The sequence below is a fragment of the Bombina bombina genome, chromosome 4 (genome assembly GCF_027579735.1).
Source record: "Bombina bombina isolate aBomBom1 chromosome 4, aBomBom1.pri, whole genome shotgun sequence".
Classification (NCBI taxonomy): Eukaryota; Metazoa; Chordata; class Amphibia; order Anura; family Bombinatoridae; genus Bombina; species Bombina bombina.
In genome coordinates, this window is record NC_069502.1 from 837,057,310 (window position 1) to 837,073,810 (window position 16,501).

The following is a 16,501-nucleotide window of genomic DNA, read 5'->3' on the forward strand; positions in this document are numbered from 1 at the left end:
CCGTTGGGTAGCTACTAATGATCCAGCCAGCACCTGTGGCACTTCTCAAGAGCTTTACATTTAGTAAGTAGCATTTGAGCATACATAGGGGCATTGGTACCTGACGTATTCACACTTTTGTGGCGCCTCCTTTCTTCTCTTCATTTTTCTACACTTGTACTTGTACACTTTCTTCTTGGATATATGAACTATATTCTGGGTGGTTTTCCCTGGAGGGTTTTTTGGTTTGATATTACCCACAGTGTATATATATATGGACTGTTGCACTTTAATATTATGTCTTTTGATACTTCACTAAGACGTCACAGTTAGTATCTACTACTATATATGTTCAATAGCATTTTTATATACTCTATATTAATATAAGAGTGTCTCACTTTTTGCATTTTTATTTCACACTATACTGTGACATATATTCACACTGCACTTTTTATAAGTGTTTTGATTAATAGGCATCTATCACTTTTTTCACATCATTTAGTACAAGTGTGTTTGTCTGAGATAATTTTAATACAACCATATATTTGTTTTTTTGTTATATTGAATTCCAATGGGTCTTTTGTTATAAACTGTCTCAGAGACAGGAAGTCTTTTCTTTTGTTTTGCAAAACTTTTTGCATCTCCTGTACATAAACATCACACATGTACACTTACGTGTGCCCTGCGCCCGTTACACATCACACACGTACACTTACCTGTGCCCTGCGCCCGTTATACACATCGCACACGTACACTTACCTGTGCCCTGCATCCCTTAGACAAATCACACATGTATACTCACCTGTACTGATATTGTCACTGATTTCCTGCTTCAAAGGTTCCAAGTCATTTGTCTGTTCAGTATTAAGAGTGACTTCAGTCTTAACATCACCTGCATAGATCATATAAATATGGTCACAGTTAGCTTCTAGCCACTGCACAAGGAAGTTGTAATATTAGACACACACATACACACACATTCACCTGTACCCTGTACCCCTCAGACACATCACACATGTACACTCACCAGCAAAATTCATCCCTCAGACTCATCACACATGTACACTCACCTATACCCTGCAACCCCCAGACATGTCAAACACATACACTCACCTGTGACCTGCTTCCCATATACACGTCACACAAATACATTTACTTGTGCCATGCGCTCCTCTTATAGGTGATACCCATACCCTTTTTGGTGTCCTGATTTACTCAGACACGTCACTAACATACATTGTGCCCTTAGACACATCACACACATACACTCACTTGGACACTGCGTCCCTCAGAAACATCAAACACGTACACTCACCTGTACCCTGCATCCCTCAGACACATCACATATGTACACTCACCTGTGCCCTGTATCCCTCAGACACATCACACATGTACACTCACCTGTGCCCTGTATCCCTTAGACACATCACACACTTACACTCACCTGTACCCTGTATCCTTCAGACACATCACACATGTACACTCAACTGTGCCCTGTATCTCTCTGACACATCACACATGTACACTCACCTGTGCCCTGTATCCCTCAGACACATTACAAATGTACACTCACCTGTGCCTTGTATCCCTCAGACACATCACACATGTACATTCCCATGTGCCCTGTATCCCTCAGACACACGTACACTCACCTGTACCCTGTATCCCTCAGACACATCACACATTTACACTCACCTATGCCCTGTATCCCTCAGACACATCACACATGTACACTCACCTGTACCCTGTATCCCTCAGACACATCACACACGTACACTCACCTGTGCCCTGCACCCCTCAGACACATCACACACGTACACTTACCTGTGCCCTGTATCCCTCAGGCACATCACACATGTACACTCACCTGTGCCCTGTATCCCTCAGACACATCACACACGTACACTCACCTGTGCCCTGTATCCCTCAGGCACATCACACACGTACACTCACCTGTGCCCTGTATCCCTCAGGCACATCACACATGTACACTCACCTGTACCCTGTATCCCTCAGACACATCACACACGTACACTCACCTGTGCCCTGTATCCCTCAGACACTTCACACACATACACTCACCTGTGCCCTGTATCTCTCAGACACATCACACATGTACACTCACCTGTGCCCTGTATCCCTCAGACACATCACACACGTACACTCACCTGTACCCCTCAGACACATCACACACGTACACTCACCTGTGCCCTGCACCCCTCAGACACATCACACACGTACACTCACCTGTGCCCTCTATCCCTCAGACACATCACACATTTACACTCACTTGTGCCCTGTATCCCTCAGACACATCACACATTTACACTCACTTGTGCCCTGTATCCCTCAGACACATCACACATGTACACTCACCTGTACCCTGTATCCTCAGGCACATCACACATATACACTCACCTGTGCCCTGTATCTCTCAGACACATCACACACGTACACTCACCTGTGCCCTGTATCCCTCAGGCACATCACACATGTACACTCACCTGTGCCCTATATCCCTCAGACACATCACCCACATACACTCACCTGTGCCCTGTATCCCTCAGACACATCACGCACGTACACTCACCTGTGCCCTGCACCCCTCAGACACATCACACACGTACACTCACCTGTGCCCTGTATCCCTCAGACACATCACACATTTACACTCACTTGTGCCCTGTATCCCTCCGACACATCACACATTTACACTCACTTGTGCCCTGTATCCCTCAGACACATCACACATGTACACTCACCTGTACCCTGTATCCTCAGGCACATCACACATGTACACTTACCTGTGCCCTGTATCTCTCAGACACATCACACACGTACACTCACCTGTGCCCTGTATCCCTCAGGCACATCACACATGTACACTCACCTGTGCCCTATATCCCTCAGACACATCACACACGTACACTCACCTGTGCCCTGTATCCCTCAGACACATCACACATGTACACTCACCTGTGCCCTGTATCTCTCAGACACATCACACACGTACACTCACCTGTACCCTGTATCCCTCAGACACATCACACACGTACACTCACCTGTACCCTGTATCCCTCAGACACATCACACACGTACACTCACCTGTGCCCTGTATCCCTCAGACACATCACACACATACACTCACCTGAACCCTGTTACCCTCAGGAACATCACACACGTACACTCACATGTGCACTGCATCTATGAGACACAAGTGGAGCACAACCGTTAACGTTACTCTTAGTATGACCTTGTGCACAATCATCATCAGAGACATGATATTTTAAAATAGATTCAGAGAGAATACAATTTTAAACAACTATCCAATTTACTTTTATTATCTAATTTGTTTTGTTCTCTTTGTATCCTTTGATACAAAGAGAATGAAGAAAATTAGATAATAGAAAGTAAATTGGAAAGTTATATAAAATCGTATTCTCTCTGAATCTATCTGAAAATGTAATGTCTCTGATAATGATTGTGCACAAGGTCACGCTAAGGGTAAGGTTAACGGTTCTGCTCCCCATTATCTGAAAATCTCTGAATCATGAAAAAAAATTAAGGGTTTCATGTCCCTTTAACGAGGCTGACATTTATTTAGCTCACCCTATACTATATGAATGGATAGCGCAGGATTTGCTACTAACGCTCATATTACATTGGCGACATAAGTGTTACACTCGAGCACATTACAAAATAGCACTGGGAACTTAATGCTTTTAGAGTCCTGAAGTAAAATGTTAAAAAAAACCTTTCATGATTCAGAGAACGAGAGTCATTTTATACAACCTTACAATGTACTTATGTTACCAAGAGAATGAAGCAAATGTTATCTTTTGTAGAAGGAGCAGCAACACACTGCTGGGAGATAGCTGTACACATTTGTTGAGCCAATGACAAGAGGCATATATGTGCAGACACCAAGCATCAGCTAGCTAGTAGTGCATTGCTGCCCCTGAGCCTACCTAGGTATACTTTTCAACAAAGGATACCAAGAGAACACAGAAAATTAGATAATAGAAGTAAATTGGAAAGTTGTTTAAAACGTTTAATTTTGACTTTACTGTTCCATTAACTCTTAAATACATGCACAATAAAAACACATATATAATATATTAAAATGAAGTATTTCACTCAATTATAGATATTTAATACAAAAACAAGGCTAATTATTGAAATAAATATTCTAACATTGATCTAAAGGGATACGGTCTATCATATGGGGCACAAAGGTGTATATGTTACAGAAAGGGACTCAGCGAGGTCACAATATCCGAGCTGCAGATGTTAGCGCACCTGAGGCTTTGACTCTTCCGATAACATTTTACTTTCAACTTGTAATACGAGTACAAGAATAGGAGCACTATAGATATAACTGGAGCGGCGTTAGCACTCAGTAGTGATTATATTTGTGTGCTTCATTTGTAATCTAGCCCTTAGCTATTCATACATGAGCTGCTCACTGACTTGTGTCTGCTGTGTAACCATCTGAGAAAATATAACTTATTTACATGAGGCAAAATGTCACCATCACAGAATATTCCCTTTACTTAACCCCTTATTTATAGACATACTGTACCTTGTACGTCCTTGGTCGTTAAGAGTTTAACTAGCGCAGCTTCGCCGGCAGTGGTGAAGCTATGCTAGGACTGCATACCTTACTTCCAGAGGCATACAAATATAGCGCAAACCTGCGCTATATCTGGCGGATGTTTGAGGGTATGTCAACCCCCGCTGATGTACAGGGTACATCAGTGGTTAAGGTGTTAATTAATGCTAATCACCTGTAGCGGTATTTATAGGAACTTCATCCTCCTCAGTCTTCATGTAATTACACACATACGGTTCTCCTCTGTGCTCAACCACTGAGCCATCTGAAGGCGTCACATCCATACGGCCTGTGCAAAAAGAATATACATGCACATGTGTAAGCTGTTTGTAGTACTAATAGAGTGTATCAATGTTTCTCTCATTATATATCAATAAAAATCATGTGATGACCAAAAAATTACTATGTGCACACAAGAGAATTATTTAGTAGACTATCACACTTACTATGCACACTCACCTGTAACTCACACACAATATATGTGCACACTCACCTGTAACCCACGTACCTCATACACAATATTCATGCACACTCAGCTGTAACCCACATGCCTCACAAACAACATATGTACATACTCACCTGTAACCCACATATCTCACAAACAATATACGTGCACACTCAGCTGTAACCCACGTACCTCACACAAAATATTCATGCACACTCAGCTGTAACCCACGTACCTCAGACACACAATATACGTGCACACTTACCTGTAAACCACTTACCTCACACACAATATATATGCACACCCGCCTGTAACCCCCGTATCTCATACACAATATACATGCACACTCACCTATAAACCATGTAACTCACACACAATATACGTGCACACTCGGCTGTAACCCACGTACACAACAAACAATATACGTGCACACTCGGCTATAACCCACGTACCTCACACACAATATTCATGCACACTCAGCTATAACCCACATATCTCACAAACAATATACGTGCACACTCAACTGTAACCCACGTACCTCACACACAATACATGTGCACACTCACCTGTAACCCCCGTATCTCACACACAATATACGTGCACACTCAGCTTTAACCCACGTACTTCATACACAATATACATGCACACTCACCTATAACCCATGTAACTCACACACAATATACCTCACACACAATATACGTGCACACTCACCTGTAACCCAAATGCCTCCTACACAATATATGTGCACACTCACCTGTAACCCCCGTATCTCACACACAATATACGTGCACTCAGCTTTAACCCAGGTACTTCATACACAATATACATGCACACTCACCTATAACCCCCGTATCTCACACACAATATACATGCACACTCACCTATAAACCATGTAACTCACACACAATATACCTCACACACAATATACATGCACACTCACCTATAACCTATGTAACTCACACACAATATACCTCACACACAATATACATGCACACTCAGCTGTAACCCATGTACCTCATACACAATATACATGCACACTCACCTATAAACCATGTAACTCACACACAATATACGTGCACACTCAGCTGTAAGCCACATACCTCAAACACAATATATGTGCACACTCACCTGTAACCCCTGTATCTCATACACAATATACGTGCACACTCACCTGTAACCGACGTATCTCCTACACAATATATGTGCACACTCAGCTGTAACCCACGTACCTCACACACAATATATGTACACACTTAGCTGTAACCCACATGCTTCACACACAAAATACATGCACACTCAGCTGCCTGTAACCCACATACCTCACAAACAATATACGTGCACACTCAGCTATAACTCACGTACCTCACACACAATATTCATGCACACTCAGCTGTAACCCACATATCTCACAAACAATATACATACACACTCACCTGTAACCTACGTATCTCACACACAATATATGTGCACACTCACCTGTAACCCCCGTATCTCACACACAATATATGTGCACACTCACCTGTAACCTACGTATGTCACACACAATATATGTGCACACTCACCTGTAACCAACGTATCTCATACACAATATATGTGCACACTCACCTGTAACCCACGTACCTCATACACAATATTCATGCACACTCAGCTGTAACCCACATGCCTCACAAACAACATATGTACATACTCACCTGTAACCCACATATCTCACAAACAATATACGTGCACACTCAGCTGTAACCCACGTACCTCACACAAAATATTCATGCACACTCAGCTGTAACCCACGTACCTCAGACACACAATATACGTGCACACTTACCTGTAAACCACTTACCTCACACACAATATATATGCACACCCGCCTGTAACCCCCGTATCTCATACACAATATACATGCACACTCACCTATAAACCATGTAACTCACACACAATATACATGCACACTCGGCTGTAACCCACATGCTTCACACAAAATATACGTGCACACTCGGCTATAACCCACGTACCTCACACACAATATTCATGCACACTCAGCTATAACCCACATATCTCACAAACAATATACGTGCACACTCAACTGTAACCCACGTACCTCACACACAATACATGTGCACACTCACCTGTAACCCCCGTATCTCACACACAATATATGTGCACACTCACCTGTAACCCCCGTATCTCACACACAATATACGTGCAAACTTACCTGTAACCCATGTACCTCACACACAATATATGTGCACACTCAGCTGTAACCCCCGTACCTCATACACAATATACATGCACACTCACCTATAACCCATGTAACTCACACACAATATATGTGCACACTCAGCTGTAACCCACATGGTTCACACACAACATACATGCACACTCAGCTGCCTGTAACCCACATACCTCACAAACAATATACGTGCACACTCAGCTATAACTCACGTACCTCACACACAATATTTATGCACACTCAGCTGTAACCCATGTACCTAACACACAATATATGTGCACACTCACCTGTAACCCACGTACCTCACAAACAATATATGTGCACACTCATCTGTAACCCATGTACCTAACACGCAATGTAAGTGCACACTCACCTGTAACTCACGTACCTCACACACAATACATGTGAACACTCACCTGTATCCCACGTACCTCACACACAATATACAGTGGATATAAAAAGTCTACACACCCCTGTTAAGATGTCAGATTTCTGTGATGTAAAAAAATAAGACAAAGATAAATCAGGAAGCAAAAATAAAAAACTTAAATAATATCGGCTAGATTACGAGTTTTGCATTATGAGGGGTGCGGTGCTAACTTGCACGTTATTGTCACCGCTCACTTTCCTACAGCGCTGGTATTACAGGTTTTTATAAAAGAAGTGAGCGTAGCGCAAACTTGTGCTCCATACCGCACTCCAATACCAGCGCTGCTTAAGTCAGCGGTGAGCTAGTTGTACGTGCTCGTGCACAATTTCCCCATAGACATCAATGGGGAGAGCCGGCTGAAAAAAGTCTAACACCTGCAAAAAAGCAGCCTAAAGTTTAGTAACGCAGCCCTATTGATTCCTATGGGGAAACAAAATGTATGTTTACACCTAACACCCTAACATAAAGCCTGAGTCTAAACACCCCTAATCTTACACTTATTACCCCCTAATCTGCCGCCCCCGACATCCCCGACACCTACATTATACTTATTAACCCCTAATCTGCCGCTCCGGGCATCGCCGCCACTATAATAAACATATTAACCCCTAAACCGCCGCACTCCTGCATCACAAACATTAGTTAAATATTATTAACCCCTAATCTGCCGCCCCCAACATCGCCGCCACCTACCTACAATTATTAACCCCTAATCTGCCGCCCCTAACATCGCCGCCACCTACCTACAATTATTAACCCCTAATCTGCCGCCCCTAACATCGCCGCCACCTACCTACATTTATAAACCCCTAATTTGCCGCCCCTAACATCGCTGCCACCTATCTACATTTATTAACCCCTAATCTGTCGCCCCCAACGTCGCCGCCATCTACCTACAATTATTAACCTCTAATCTGCCGCCCCTAACATCGCCGCCACCTACCTAAATTTATAAACCCCTAATTTGCAGCCCCCAACATCGCCGCCACCTACCTACAATTATTAACCCCTAATCTGCCGCCCCTAACATCGCCGCCACCAACCTACAATTATTAACCCCTAATCTGCCGCCCCCAACATCTCCGCCACCTACCTACATTTATAAACCCCTAATTTGCCGCCCCTAACATCGCTGCCACCTATCTACATTTATTAACGCCTAATCTGTCGCCCCCAACGTCGCCGCCATCTACCTACAATTATTAACCCCTAATCTGCCGCCCCTAACATCGCCGCCACCTACCTACATTTATAAACCCCTAATTTGCCACCCCTAATTTGCCGCCCCTAACATCGCTGCCACCTATCTACATTTATTAACCCTAATCTGTCGCCCCAAACGTCACCGCCACTATACTAAATTTATTAACCCCTAAACCTAAGTCTAACCCTAACCCCCACTAATTTAAATATAATTAAAATAAATCTAAAGTAAACCTACTATTAATAACTAAATAATTCCTATTTAAAACTAAATACTTACCTGTAAAATAAACCCTAAGATAGCTACAATATAACTAATAGTTACATTGTATCTATCTTAGGGTTTATTTTTATTTTACAGGAAAGTTTGTATTTATTTTAACTAGGTACAATAGTTACTAGTTATTAACTATTTAATAACTACCTAGCTAAAATAAGTACAAATATACCTGTAAAATAAAACCTAACCTGTCTTACACACCTAACCTTACACTACAATTAAATAAATTACCTAAATTAAATACAATTAACTAAATTAATTACAAATACCTAAATTACAAAAACAAACAAACACAAAATAAAAAACAAATTACAAGATATTTAAACTAATTACACCTAATCTAATAGCCCTATCAAAATAAAAAAAGCCCCCCCAAAAGAAAAAAAAACCTAGCCTAAACTAAACTACCAATAGCCCTTAAAAGGGCCTTTTGCAGGGCATTGCCCCAAATAAATCAGCTCTTTTACCTGTAAAACCTGCCACCCACACAACCAACCCCCCAAATAAAACCCTAACTAAAAAAACCTAAGCTCCCCATTGCCCTGAATAGGGCATTTGGATGGGCATTGCCCTTAAAAGGGCATTTAGCGCTATTGCTGCCCAAAACCTAATCTAAAACTAAAACCGACACAATAAACCCTTAAAAAACCCTAACACTAACCCCCGAAGATCCACTTACAGTTTTGAAGACAGGACATCCATCGTCAACGAAGCCGGGAGAAGTCCTCAACGAAGTCGTGAGAAGTCTTCATCCAACCCGGGAGAAGTGGTCCTCCAGACGGCATCTTCTATCTTATAGGATTGAGCTCGCATTCTATTGGCTGATTGGAATCCTATCGCTGCTTTTTCACCATAACGCAAAACTCGTAATCTAGCCGTATGGTTGCATAAGTGTGCACACCTGTAACATCGGCTATTTCCAAACTACATTATTCCACCTTAACTAATACAGATCCACCTCCTAAGTGACATCATCATCTTACTTAAAGGGGCAGTAAACCTACAAAATAATGTTATATAATTCTGCACATCTTAGCGCAAACTTTATGCAATATAATACTGCAGCTAAAATTTGATTATAAAAGAGGATGTTTCAGACCGCCGCTCTTGCTCTACTGAGCGGGTCTGGTTTTCACCCTGAGCGCATCTGGGCAGCTGTCTAGTCACAGCCCGGTCTGATCGCGCCCTTACACTCAATGTAGCTCGGTCCCGCTATCAGATAGAGCTTTCAAATGACACCCTGGAAGTGTTGCCACTCCCCCGGGATCAACCCGAAACCGCCACCCCTGGGTCCTGGGATTCTGTGGGACTGTGGCTGCTATGGAGGCGCCGGGCTGTCTGGAGGGGCGGGAAAATTGTGGGATTGTCCAATGGTATAATCAAGATGAGCTTTGTGTATAAAAGGAGTGTGTGTTTTTGCAATAAAATCAGTTCTTGTTTCACCTGAATGCTAGTATGTCTAGTTATTTGGGTGGGCTCTTGCTAAATCACTTCTTCTCAGCTACATATCGGTCCCTTGTCTGGGGGAGGGAGGACCCTCTGGCAGAGCTACCTATTCGGGGTAGCCAGAGTCTGCTACAGGGTGGGACCCTGAATACTGGTGCTGTCGGGCACCAGGGGTGACTACAGGCTGTGGCCACTTGCCCTGTTTGGCGGAGCTACTCAGCCGGGGTAGTCGGAGTATCCGTCACACTCACGCTACCTTCATCTCTCAGACACAGCATACACTCACCTGTAAACCTGGGTCCCTGAGACACAACACACATGCTAACTCACTTGTAACCCTTATCCCATAGACATAACATACATGCACACTTACCTGCGACCTTACATCCCTCAAACACAACACACATGACCACTCACCTGTCTTCTGTGTCCCTCAGACACAACACACATGCACACTCACCTGGGCTGATACTGTCACTGGTTTCCTTATCCGGAGCTCCCAGCTGATGTTTCACACACAAATCTTCTGTTATCTCAACTTTCACTATACCAGCGTTATCTTCATCTGTACAAATAAAGCAGATTCAGTTTTATATCCCATTATCTAGTTTTTATAACTTCATCATGATATAGTTTGTATATTTCAAAAACAGACAATAGCACCAAATTCACACATTCTCCTGCTTTTTCCTCTCATCCTTTTTTTCTGTGATTCTCTATATTCCAGTATAAAGCTACAACATGAACTAAACAAGGGTTAAACTCATTTTTTTATCTGCGCTTATAAACCAGACAGTAAACTACAAGGGAGAGCAGTAAGTAACTGTGTGCACAGCCCCGGCAGACTCTCACGTATTACTACTCACCGGCAGGGAGGGAGAGCAGTAAGTAACTGTGTGCACAGCCCCGGCAGACTCTCACGTATTACTACTCACCGGCAGGGAGGGAGAGCAGTAAGTAACTGTGTGCACAGCCCCGGCAGACTCTCACGTATTACTACTCACCGGCAGGGAGGGAGAGCAGTAAGTAACTGTGTGCACAGCCCCGACAGACTCTCACGTATTACTACTCACCGGCAGGGAGGGAGAGCAGTAAGTAACTGTGTGCACAGCCCCTGCAGACTCTCACGTATTACTACTCACCGGCAGGGAGGGAGAGCAGTAACTGTGTGCACAGCCCCGGCAGACTCTCACGTATTACTACTCACCGGCAGGGTGGGAGAGCAGTAAGTAACTGTGTGCACAGCCCCGGCAGATTCTCACGTATTACTACTCACCGGCAGGGAGGGAGAGCAGTAAGTAACTGTGTGCACAGCCCCGGCAGATTCTCACGTATTACTACTCACCGGCAGGGAGGGAGAGCAGTAAGTAACTGTGTGCACAGCCCCGGCAGACTCACGTATTACTACTCACCGGCAGGGAGGGAGAGCAGTAAGTAACTGTGTGCACAGCCCCGGCAGACTCTCACGTATTACTACTCACCGGCAGGGAGGAAGAGCAGTAAGTAACTGTGTGCACAGCCCCGGCAGACTCTCACGTATTACTACTCACCGGCAGGGAGGGAGAGCAGTAAGTAACTGTGTGCACAGCCCCGGCAGACTCTCACGTATTACTACTCACCGGCAGGGAGGGAGAGCAGTAAGTAACTGTGTGCACAGCCCCAGCAGACTCTCACGTATTACTACTCACCGGCAGGGAGGGAGAGCAGTAAGTAACTGTGTGCACAGCCCCGGCAGACTCTCCCGTATTACTACTCACCGGCAGGGAGGGAGAGCAGTAAGTAACTGTGTGCACAGCCCCTGCAGACTCTCACGTATTACTACTCACCGGCAGGGAGGGAGAGCAGTAAGTAACTGTGTGCACAGCCCGGGCAGACTCTCACGTATTACTACTCACCGGCAGGGTGGGAGAGCAGTAAGTAAATGTGTGCACAGCCCCGGTAGATTCTCACGTATTACTACTCACCGGCAGGGAGGGAGAGCAGTAAGTAACTGTGTGCACTGCCCCGGCAGATTCTCACGTATTACTACTCACCGGCAGGGAGGGAGAGCAGTAAGTAACTGTGTGCACAGCCCCGGCAGACTCTCACGTATTACTACTCACCGGCAGGGAGGGAGAGCAGTAAGTAACTGTGTGCACAGCCCCGGCAGATTCTCACGTATTACTACTCACCGGCAGCGAGGGAGAGCAGTAAGTAACTGTGTGCACAGCCCCGGCAGACTCTCACGTATTACTACTCACCGGCAGGGAGGGAGAGCAGTAAGTAACTGTGTGCACAGCCTCGGCAGACTCTCACGTATTACTACTCACCGGCAGGGAGGGAGAGCAGTAAGTAACTGTGTGCACAGCCCCGGCAGACTCTCACGTATTACTACTCACCGGCAGGGAGGGAGAGCAGTAAGTAACTGTGTGCACAGCCCCGGCAGACTCTCACGTATTACTACTCACCGGCAGGGAGGGAGAGCAGTAAGTAACTGTGTGCACAGTCCCAGCAGACTCTCACGTATTACTACTCACCGGCAGGGAGGGAGAGCAGTAAGTAACTGTGTGCACAGCCCCGGCAGACTCTCACGTATTACTACTAACCGGCAGGGAGGGAGAGCAGTAAGTAACTGTGTGCACAGCCCCGGCAGACTCTCACGTATTACTACTCACCGGCAGGGAGGGAGCAATGTATTTCAGTCTGATGACTATTCATATCATCTGTCTCATCCTCTTCCTTCACATTTAATAGCCCAGTGCCCGGGTTTTCCTCTAGACGCCCTGTAATTACAGCAGGAAGTTACCTGATAGAGCACAGTACAGGGTGTAAAATAAACTTATATAACAGCAGTTTGTACATTATGATTTCATTTATTACACAATTAGTGTATAATTTAGCTATTAGTATCACTAGATGGCAGCACTATTTCCTGCTCCAGACACCTACCTAGGTATCTCTTCAGCAAAGAATATCATGAAACAAAGCAAATTGGTAACCTTTTTTAAATTGTATTTTCTGAATTACAAAAAAAACAGAATTTATGCTTACCTGATAAATTACTTTCTCTTACGGTGTATTCAGTCCACGGATTCATCCTTACTTGTGGGATATTCTCAATCCCTACAGGAAATGGCAAAGAGAGCACACAGCAAAGCTGTCCATATAGCTCCCCTCAGGCTCCGCCCCCCCAGTCATTCGACCGACGGTTAGGAGAAAAAGGAGAACCATAGGGTGCAGTGGTGACTGTAGTTATTAAAAATTTAATTTGAACCTGACTTAAATATCAGGGCGGGCCGTGGACTGAATACACCTGTAAGAGAAAGTAATTTATCAGGTAAGCATAAATTCTGTTTTCTCTTACTTGGTGTATCCAGTCCACGGATTCATCCTTACTTGTGGGATACCAATACCAAAGCAATAGGACACGGATGAAGGGAGGGAACAAGTCAGGTAACCTAAACGGAAGGCACCACTGCTTGCAAAACCTTTCTCCCAAAAATAGCCTCCGAAGAAGCAAAAGTATCGAATTTGTAAAATTTGGCGAATGGATGCATTGAAGACCAAGTCGCTGCCTTACAAATCTGTTTAACAGAAGCCTCATTCTTGAAAACCCATGTGGAAGCCACAGCTCTGGTGGAATGAGCTGTAATTCGTTCAGGAGGCTGCTTACCAGCAGTCTCATAAGCCAATCGGATGATGCTTTTCAGCCAGAATGAAAGAGAGGTAGCAGTCGCTTTCTGACCTCTCCTCTTACCAGAATACACAACAAACAAGGATGATGTTTGTCTGAAATCTTTAGTTGCTTTTAAATAGAACTTTAAAGCACGAACCACATCAAGATTGTGCAACAGTCGTTCCGTCTTAGAAACTGGATTAGGGCACAGAGAAGGAACAATGATTTCCTGGTTAATATTCCTATTAGAAACCACCTTTGAAAGGAAACCAGGTTTAGTACGCAAAACAACCTTATCTGCATGGAACACCAGATAGGGTGAATCACACTGTAAAGCAGATAATTCTGAAACTCTTCGAACAGAGGAAATAGCTACTAAAAACAAAACTTTCCAAGATAATACCTTGATATCTATGGAATGCAAAGGTTCAAACGGAACCCCTTGAAGAACTGAAAGAACTAAATTTAGACTCCATGGAGGAGCCACAGGTCTGTAGACAGGCTTGATTCTAACTAAGGCCTGTGCAAACGCCTGAACGTCTGGTATAGCTGCCAGACGCTTGTGTAACAGAATATACAGAGCAGATATCTGTCTCTTTAAGGAACTAGCTGACAGACCTTTCTCCAAACCTTCTTGGAGAAAAAACAATATCCTTGGAATCCTAACTTTACTCCACGAGTAACCCTTGGATTCACACCAACAAAGATATTTCCACCATATCTTATGGTAAATTTTCCTGGTGACAGGCTTTCTGGCCTGTATCAGAGTATCTATAACTGATTCAGAGAACCCCCGCTTAGCTAGGATTAAGCGTTCAATCTCCAAGCAGTCATTTGCAGAGAAACTAGATTTGGATGCTTGAAAGGACCTTGGATTAGAAGATCCTGTCTCGATGGCAGTTTCCATGGTGGGACCGATGACATGCCCACTAGGTCTGCATACCAAGTCCTGCGTGGCCACGCAGGCGCTATCAGAATTACCGAAGCCTTCTCCTGTTTGATTCTGGCTATTAGCCGAGGGAGAAGATGAAACGGTGGAAAGACATAAGCTAGACTGAATGACCAAGGCGCTATTAATGCATCTATCAATGCCGCCTTGGGATCCCTGGATCTGGATCCGTAAAGGGGAAGTTTGGTGTTCTGACAGGACGCCATCAGATCCAACTCTGGAATGCCCCAAAGCCGAGTTAGCTCAGCAAAAACCTCCGGGTGGAGTTCCCACTCCCCTGGATGGAAAGTCTGACGACTTAGAAAATCTGCCTCCCAATTGTCTACTCCTGGGATGTGAATTGCAGATAGATGCAGGAGTGATCCTCCGCCCATTTGATAATCTTGGATACTTCCTACACCGCTAGGGAACTCTTTGTTCCCCCCTGATGATTGATGTACGCTACAGTCGTGATGTTGTCCGACTGAAATCTGATGAATTTGGCCTCTGCTAGATGAGGCCACGCCTGGAGCGTGTTGAATATCGCTCTCAGCTCTAAAATGTTTATCGGGAGAAGAGATTCTTCCCGAGACCATAGTCCCTGAGCCTTCAGGGAGTTCCAGACCGCACCCCAGCCTACCAGACTGGCATCGGTCGTGACAATGATCCACTCCGGTCTGCGGAAACTCATTCCCTGAGACAGGTGATCCTGACACAAACACCAGAGAAGAGAGTCTCTGTTTTTTTGGTCCATTTGAATTTGAGGAGATAAATCTGTGTAATCTCCATTCCACTGTTTGAGCATGCACAGTTGCAGTGGTCTGAGATGGATTTGGGCGAAAGGGACTACGTCCATTGCCGCAACCATTAAACCAATCACTTCCATGCACTGAGCCACTGAAGGCCGAGGAATGGAATGAAGAACTCGGCAAGTATTCAACAGTTTTGACTTTCTGACCTCTGTCAGAAAGATTTTTATTTCTACCGAGTCTATTAATGTTCCCAGAAAGGGAACCCTTGTGAGCGGGGACAGAGAACTCTTTTCTACGTTCACCTTCCACCCGTGAGACCTTAGAAAGGCCAGAACGATGTCCGTATGAGCCTTGGCTCTGTGAAAGGACGACGCCTGTATTAATATGTCGTCTAGGTAAGGTGCTACTGCAATGCCCCGCGGTCTTTGTACCGCCAGAAGGGACCCTAGCACCTTTGTGAAAATTCTGGGAGCGGTGGCCAACCCGAAAGGAAGGGCCACGAACTGGTAATGTTTGTCCAGAAAGGCGAACCTTAGGAACTGAT

General features: G+C 44.5%; 1 protein-coding gene across 3 annotated transcripts in view; it reads right to left on the bottom strand.

Moving 5' to 3' along the window:
- LOC128657208 (oocyte zinc finger protein XlCOF6-like) overlaps positions 1–16,501 on the bottom strand; it is a 135,721-nt gene that overhangs the window by 100,199 nt on the left and 19,021 nt on the right. For all 3 annotated transcript variants that reach the window (XM_053711465.1, XM_053711464.1, XM_053711463.1), the window contains exons 3-6: positions 13,277–13,384; positions 11,083–11,187; positions 4,767–4,880; positions 782–871 (exon numbers count right to left, since the gene is read on the bottom strand). In XM_053711465.1, the coding sequence (XP_053567440.1) occupies positions 782–871; positions 4,767–4,880; positions 11,083–11,187; positions 13,277–13,384 (417 nt within the window). The remainder of the gene's footprint in view (positions 1–781; positions 872–4,766; positions 4,881–11,082; positions 11,188–13,276; positions 13,385–16,501) is intronic.